This window comes from Otolemur garnettii, unplaced genomic scaffold (assembly GCF_000181295.1).
Source record: "Otolemur garnettii isolate 467f Iridium unplaced genomic scaffold, OtoGar3 scaffold00141, whole genome shotgun sequence".
NCBI classification, from domain to species: Eukaryota; Metazoa; Chordata; class Mammalia; order Primates; family Galagidae; genus Otolemur; species Otolemur garnettii.
In genome coordinates, this window is record NW_003852536.1 from 3988290 (window position 1) to 3996452 (window position 8163).

General features: G+C 36.6%; 1 protein-coding gene across 1 annotated transcript in view; it reads left to right on the forward strand.

The window, feature by feature from the left end:
- The window catches only part of AKT3 (AKT serine/threonine kinase 3), a 279485-nt gene that overhangs the window by 233364 nt on the left and 37958 nt on the right, over positions 1-8163 (forward strand). Inside the window, exon 11 of the mRNA XM_003798812.3 lies at positions 5014-5101. Within this exon, the coding sequence (XP_003798860.1) occupies positions 5014-5101 (88 nt within the window). The remainder of the gene's footprint in view (positions 1-5013; positions 5102-8163) is intronic.

Below are 8163 nucleotides of genomic sequence, written 5' to 3' on the forward strand. Positions count from 1 at the left end.
TATTCTATTCAATATGTTTATTTTCTAATCATGTGATGAGTAGCACTTGGTGGTAGAGAATCTCTCAACAGAGCTTTGACACCATTTCATCTATTTTATTTTGGGATCTACTATTTGACTTGGTTTCAAAGAAAGTAAATTTTTATCATTTCCTGATTCATGCAGGTAACTCTAACCACCCTTTTTGTGTGTATGTCCCTCTCTATAAGTAGCTGGTAGAACAGAATTATACTTGTGGTTTTCATGTCTGTATCTCACTCATTTTTTCAGTCTTCTATTCTCCATGGATAACATGTATTGAATAATAGGTACTCAGGAACTGTTGAATGAGTGTGGGGTAAAGTTTTAGAATGTTAGTGACCTGGTATGTAGGACAACTCATTGATTTGTCCACCCAAATTGTTAGATTGGTATTGATCTAAAGAGAATATGTAGTATTTTCAATTATGATACTTTATTATAATAGATACATCAAGCCCCTCCAGAACTGCATTAAGGATGCGAGGATGAACAAGATGAACAAGTCTCTACCCTAGATGTTCACAGAATAATGTGGGGCACAAAACATGTACCCACAGACATTCAGGCCACACTGTGTACAAAGTGCTGTTGAAATTATTAGCCCTGTCTGGAGAACTGGAGGATTCCAACAGGCTCGTGAAGGAGTTGGAATTTGCAGTGACCCTCAGGCAGAGAAAATTGTGTGTAAATTACAGCTAAAATTACAAATGAGCGTGGTATTTGAGAAGCTCAGTGCCTGGAAAGTAGAATATGAGTTGGGTAACGTTGGGAAATGAAGCCCTGTACGTGAGGTTGTGAGGGTTTTATGTTTCTTAGAAAATAATTGTTATTCAGAAGGGGATGCCAATTGAAAGCAGGGGATGGTATAATCACATTTGTGTTATTAAAGGTAACTCTGTCTCATCTGTGCACAGAGTAGGAGAGTAAAGAGGCAGGAGCAGGAGGCAGAGCAGTTTGGGGAGGTTTATGGATGTCTAGAGAAGAGGAGGAGCCCTTCCTGCAGCAGGGGCAGACCAGGGCTTTGTGAATGATTAATAGAAATGGTGAGGAAGCATGAGGAGTCAGGGGTGCCTCTGAGGTTCCCAGCGAGGGTGACTCGATTAATAAATGGGGGATTACCAGCAAGGAATACGAATGAAGGAGGGGGCCGACTGGGGTGGGCATGGATATCGACTTTGGATGTATTGAGTCTGAGGTTTCTATAGATAACCAAGATGGAAATGTCAAGTTAGCAACTGGAAATATTATAATAGTACCAGTGCTTAAAAGCAACACAGGAAGTGAATATATGGATTGGGAGCCATAGACATCTCAGACATAGTTAGAGCCAGTGGTGGCGAGGATAGAGCATAAGGACAGAGCCCGGGAAACATGATTTAAGAGGTAGAAGAAAAGCAAACAAAGGGCTCTGAAAGGTCTTTGGAAACATAATCAAAAACAGCATTATAATATATCTCTCATTTCTCTCTATCCAGCTATTTCAATCCGGCCTGAATTTTTGTGGTATCCTTTAATGAATTGCTGTCAGTTCTGGGAGCAGGGTCAACTTTCATTTTGATTTCATTTATTATCCTCCATTACTTTATAATTATTGTTGGCCCCTTCTTTATCTTCCTGTAGAGTTTATAGGAAAAGCATGGCCTTGCGTTACATTCAGTACCACTGGGATATGAATTCTGGGCTGTTCCTCAGAGTAAAGATTTCATCGTAACTGAGGATGGATTGACTTTGGCATTCTGATATTGGAATTTGGTACTCTAGACTTAAATATCTCAGTTCAGAGCATATTTTGTTATTATTTTGGAGTCTTAAATTGTACATTAGAGAGTCATTGACATTGAAATTTTTGACAGATTCACACTTTGAGGAAGCTTGTGTTAAAGAATTTCTCCAAGCTTCTAAAATGGCAATCTAAGATTGTATCCTTAGACTTTGCATAGTATTCATGCCTGATATTTTAGTTTTATATGTATATTTGATAAATATAGAATAAATGCTGGCTATGTCCAGAGCCAAACTATTGCTAGAGAGCTTGAGGGGTTACACAAAAATGAGTAACCAAAGCTGGATTAAAACCTTTTATTTATAAAATGATTATGATTCTCCATCCCAACGCCTGCCTTATGTATAATCTCAAGTATAATTCAAATGAAAACAGTATTGAAATAAACTATAACATAAGTGTGAGAGAATACTATGGAGTTCTGATTTTTCTCACCCAGAATACTTAAATGCATACTTTGAATTATTAAATTCTTTTCAGAAACATGTGTTTTGATCATTTTGAGCTTCTGGCTCCCTTTTAGATAATCCAGTACTGATCTCTGCCCTCAGAGAGTTTGCAGCCTCCTGGGAGAGAGACGTACACAACTCGCCATTGAGTGAATATTTGCTAAATAAGGAATGTCCAGTCTGAGAGTCCAGTGCAAACATCCAGCATCGCCGTTCTGATCCTGTCGAATCAAAAAGTCCCTTCTCTGACATGTGATTGATTTAGAGAATTCTGAATGGATCTGGGAACAGGAGAGAGCCAGTTGTGGGCAACACTTATCACTAAAGATGTTAGCGTATCAGCTGATTGTTTTATTTTCCTTTTTGACAGTGTGTCAGAGGATCCTGGGTGCTTCCCGGTCATGTGGCTGTATCTGACAACCAGAGGTTGTTAGAATGGCATAATTACAAGTCAGGCATGGTGATATGTGCCTGTAGTCCCAGCTACTTGGGACAGTGAGGTGGGAAGTGCACTTGAGCCCAGGAGCAGTTTGAGGCTTCACTGAGGTTTGATTGCACCACTGTATACCAGGCTGGGTGACAAAGCCAAACTCTACCCCCAAACACACACAAAAAATAAGATAAACCTCATCTTAAGTTGAAACATGGGCTTATCTGGATGGCTTACCCCATTGGTACGTCCAGGAATATCCGTATTTTCTGTGATCTGCTTGTTTCGTCCCATCCAGAGATGTGTTGGAGCTGGCACGGAACCAGCACACGAGAACCAGTTACTAGGTTTTCAGCAATATTGTGACATGACTGTTTAATATAATCATTATTAAATATTATATACATTTACAAATTAAATCAAGACTAGGACAGGCAAAGGTAATAAATACTCAAAATTTGTCACTTCTTAATTTTTTACATTTTGGTAATTGTGTTTTTGAGGTCATTGGTGTCTTCTGTATTTATGTGGAAATAATAAACGATGGTTTGCAACTGTGCATCTCCCCTGCTTGTGTGTGGCATGACATAGTATTGGTAGCCTAAAAATGGCTGTGGTAGGAGTATTTACACCACCGAAATCGGCAAACATTAAAAGTTGGGGCTTGACTTATTGTTCTGTTAACTGTTTAGATTTAAGAAAATGATAGAAAATATTAATAATCCAGATTATATTTTAAAGTTTGTTGCATCTATGTTCCTTACATTGTAAATAGCACAAAAAATGGAGTAAATCTTCTTTCATTTTCATTTACAAAATGACTATTAACCATTCAGCAAAGAAGTCACATAACCATCCAGTAAAGTTCAGATATAGTTTCTGAACTTTCCACTTCTGTCACTTTCATCTTTGACTTTAACATAAACAAAAAGCTCAAAACTGATCAGAACTAAACTAATCAGTTTTGATAGTTACATTTGTAGGTGGCTTTAGAGTTTGACAAAGCTTAAGTTTTCTCTGGGAATCAATTTGCTAATTTACATCAGAGAACATGGAATATGTTATCATTTTTGTAGATTTTGTGCCTCACATCTTTTATATCAGCAAAACTTAAAACTAACGTGTGTGTTCATGATCTTCCCCAGGGAGCTGGTTGCCACGTTTTTATCAACATGCATTTCTAACCATGAGCAAATTCAAATGTTAAGTTCATGTGTACCTGTGTTATTAAATAGGTTTACCTTGGTTTTTTCATCTTTCGCTCCTGCCCTTCCTCCCTCTCCCTTTGTTCTCTGTTGTCTGACTAGTACGTGCTATGTTAAACTGAAGAAGCAGAAGACAGCTGAAGGTCATGCTGTGCCAAGTATTGGCTAACTAAGAGCACCTTTAAAAACATAGGGATGTATTTTCTAATTTTTCAGTTCACATTGGCAGTCGCATAAAAATTACATTGTAATGATAGTTTATCTACATTAGCAATTCTGTTTCTATATAATTAATTTGAGATATGAGAATAGCCCATGTATTTCTATAGCAGTACACCACAGATTATTTTCATAACTAATTAGTATTTCAGAATTTACAGTTTGACTAGTATACATTTTGACTTGAGTCACTGTAAAAGGAGTTTAGTTTATAGAATTGTCGGGCTGGGCGTGCAGTGGCCTATCCGGGCAATCTCAGCATTTTGGGAGGCCAAGGTGGGAGGATTGTTTGCAACCAGGAGTTTGTAACCAGCCTGAGCAGTGTAGTGTAAAGATCTTGTCTTTATTAAAAAAAAAAAAAAAACCAAAAAACAGCCAGGCATGGTGGCATGCTCTACTGGGAGCCTGAGGTGGGAGGGTTGTTTTAGCCCAGTTCAAGATGATAGTGAGCTGTGATCATACCACCCTCTAGCCTGGGTGACAGAGAAAGCCCCTATCTCTTAAAAAAGAAAGACTTGACAATAATACCTACCATTTATTGTGTTCAGTGTTTATCTCTTATTTCTGACCCTTTCAATAATTCACCAGTCGAGTATGAATCCCACTCTACAGATTAGGAAACTGAGGTTCAGTAGTTTTTTTATTATCACACATCTCATGAGGGCTTCTTTAGGTCTATCTCCAACACCTACGCTTTCTTCCAAATACTACAGTCCTGAAGCTAGTTCTTTTTATGGCGTATTGGGAAAATTAGATCTTACAGCAAAAGCTTTATGTTTTTATGACTGTTTATCCCAAGAATTATTTATTACAAAAAAAATTATACTTTGATACAAACTCTTGCTGTTATGCTTTGGGCTTATGTAAATATTTTATACTCATTTAATTTTATTTCTGTCTTAATAGCCTTGGTGGAGGACCAGATGATGCAAAAGAAATTATGAGACACAGTTTCTTTTCTGGAGTAAACTGGCAAGATGTGTATGATAAAAAGGTAGGATATCTTTATAGGGTAGTGTGCATAAATTTTGGCTACTCTGCTAAAATTAATCTATGTCAAAACAATTTCTAAATGAATAAAATTTAATGATAGAATATTTTCTACTTTACTTTGATGTTTGAGTGATTATTGAATTTCTGAACACAAAATTTTTTGTATAAAATTTATGTATAATTTGGCTCCCTAAATGCCTCTTGAAATTTTATTCAATGTGGTCAAAATTTGTTTTGCTCCTTTTTTTCCCATAATAATTTGCTATTTTTTGATTTTAAAAAAAGACATCAAATATTGTTTTTCTTTAGGAAAAGTAGTAAAAAAATCATAATTTTAAAATATGTCTTATGCCTTTAGTTTTAAAGTAAACACTTCAGTTTTAATTTTATAAATCCTTATTTTTAAAGGAACTTAAAGAAATTTAGTTATAATATTTAACAAAGAAATAAATAATAAATTTATTATCTTATTTCAGACTTATCAGTTATTTGAAACAACTTTATTGCCTACAAAATGAATATCACAAATTATGTTCATTGTAATATGGTTATTGTTTTAATATTAAGATTTTTAGGTAAGTTCAGGAATAGAAATTTTGTCAATTCCATCTTTTTTTAACTACTTTAGATGCTATTGATTTGATTTGAAATTTTCATTTTCAAATGCTTCTATAAAATTTCTACTGTGAAATTTTTATGTAATTCAGTAATTTGCTAAGAACTTTTTGTCTGTTTTGTTTGGTTAGTTCATTCATTTTAGTTTATTTCGGATTTTAATATTTTTCTCTGATATATTTATTGATCAGCAACATTTATGGAGATAGGGTCTTGTTTTGTGCCAAGTATTCTTCTGTGTTAACCTCTAAGGTAAGGACAGGATTATGTAAGTCACAAGGGAATAACAAAAGTGTTTCGTTTCTGTACTGTGTTATTGGTAATGGAGAATATAGCGATTTCCTATCCATTTCTTCTAGTTAGGAGTTTGAAATAGATGTATCTTATTAAACTCATCTACTTGTATTTCGGTTCAATTCGACTCACATATCTTGAGTTTCTACCATGTATAAAGCACTATGTTAAGTATTGGATCCTTACAACCTCTAATTAGAAACATGTGACTATTCTTAAATGACTTCAGTGTTTACAAACTTTCTATAGACAGTTTTATATCCAATTTATGTCACTGACAGCAGTAAATTCCATGCATGTATAGGGAGGCCCTGGATGAACTACGTACAGTTTTTATCTCGCCATGGCACTAAGGGTGACAAAGTGACAAAAGAACCTACAACAGCTCCATCTTCCTGTATCTCCCAGAAACAGAGTCAGAGGGATGTTTTGACACACAAAACTATAAGCTGCAATTAAATGTCCTCTCACTATACCCTGTCCAGGAAGGACTCATTAAAAAAAAAAAAAAGAAAAGAAAAGAAAAAGAAGAGAAAAAATATTTCTTTAAGAGAAAATGGTTGGGGCACCAAGGTGGCCTCCTTAACTGTAATAAGGGAAAAACGTGGACTTGGTTCAGTCCTATGGGGAGAACAAGATATGCTACAGAAATTTCCTTCTTTTTTTTTTTTTTTTTTTTTTGCAGTTTTTGGCAGTTTTTGGTCAGGGCTGGGTTTGAACCCGCCACCTCTGGTATATGGAGCCAGCGCTCTACTCCTTGAGCCACAGGCGCTGCCCCTACAGAAATTTCTTTATCTCAGTGTTCAGCTATTCATGTTAAATGGTAATTTGACATCAGCAGGAGAAAGCTCTAAGAAGCCAATCAGCATAGTGAAAAGCAAGGGTTACCCTGTCTCTGCTCCATTGGGCTGCATGTGCCCAGAATGCAGGAGATGTTTAGGCACCAGGCAGCTGCTAGTGGACACGGGGTTAGAGGAGCCAGCAAGTTGAGGAGGGAAAAAAGGCTTCCAAAACATAACTCTAGAACGGGTATGTGGAGAAATTAATTTAAATTATTATAATTAATTTTAATAAAGGACACCACTTAACTTGAGCCAAGGTATTAAGCATCTTGCACCATAGAAGTAACAACATTTCCGTAAACTGTGAATTGGTTGTGGACTGATGCCTTCTGTAGGCTTCCTCTCGGTGTTCTCAGCCACCCATATAGACTTGCAGAAGCAACATCATTATAGCTGCACTTTTAAATTTGAGTCTTTTTCTAAAAGGCTATGAAAATGTGCTGAGTCTATTTGGGTTTGTATCATATCACAGATAAGCAATTATGGGAACCAGCCAGATGCCAGCAGCTATTTTAATGAATTCTAGCACTTTGAACAGTATAAATTATTAAATAATTAAAATTCTAGCACTTTGAACAGTATAAATTATTAAATAATTTTAAAAATAAAACATTTGTTATGGAGTCATTATATGTGGGCCATTAAGAAAGTTTTGAGATATACAAAAATCAGAAACATAAAATGTGCATGAATGGGAACAATTGGAGCCCCCCCCCCCCCCGCAACACTGATAACCCAAGCAACTTGCAGCTTGCATGGGGAATCAGAAAGGACGCTGTCAGCTGTGTTTCTCGGAAGCAAAATAATGGACCATAACAAAGTCTGTCTCAAAACTTTGATAGTGACCTACATAGTTAATCCTAATAGGTTAGTTCATCTCAAAGATCAGCCTTTTTTTACTACATTTTCATTAATAAGTTTGGGGAGATTTATTATTTTTGTTAATTTATTATCACACAATTATTGGCTATTTTTTTCAACACATAATGGCAAATCCAGAGATGAAGGCACATCTAGAGATACTAGTACCTTTAGGGGTGATCTAAGTCTCTCCTTAGACAAGTGAAAAGTGACTAGTCCTGATTACACGTAGTGTGATGCCCCGCTCTAGAGAGCTCGGTGTTGAGTCCCGATTACAGGTGGTGTGATGCCCCGCTCTAGAGAGCTCGGTGTTGAGTCCCGATTACAGGTGGTGTGATGTCCCGCTCTAGAGAGTGCGGTGTTGAGTCCCGATTACACGTGGTGTGATGCCCCGCTCTAGAGAGCACGGTGTTGAGTCCCGATTACATGTGGTGTGATGCCCCACTCTAGA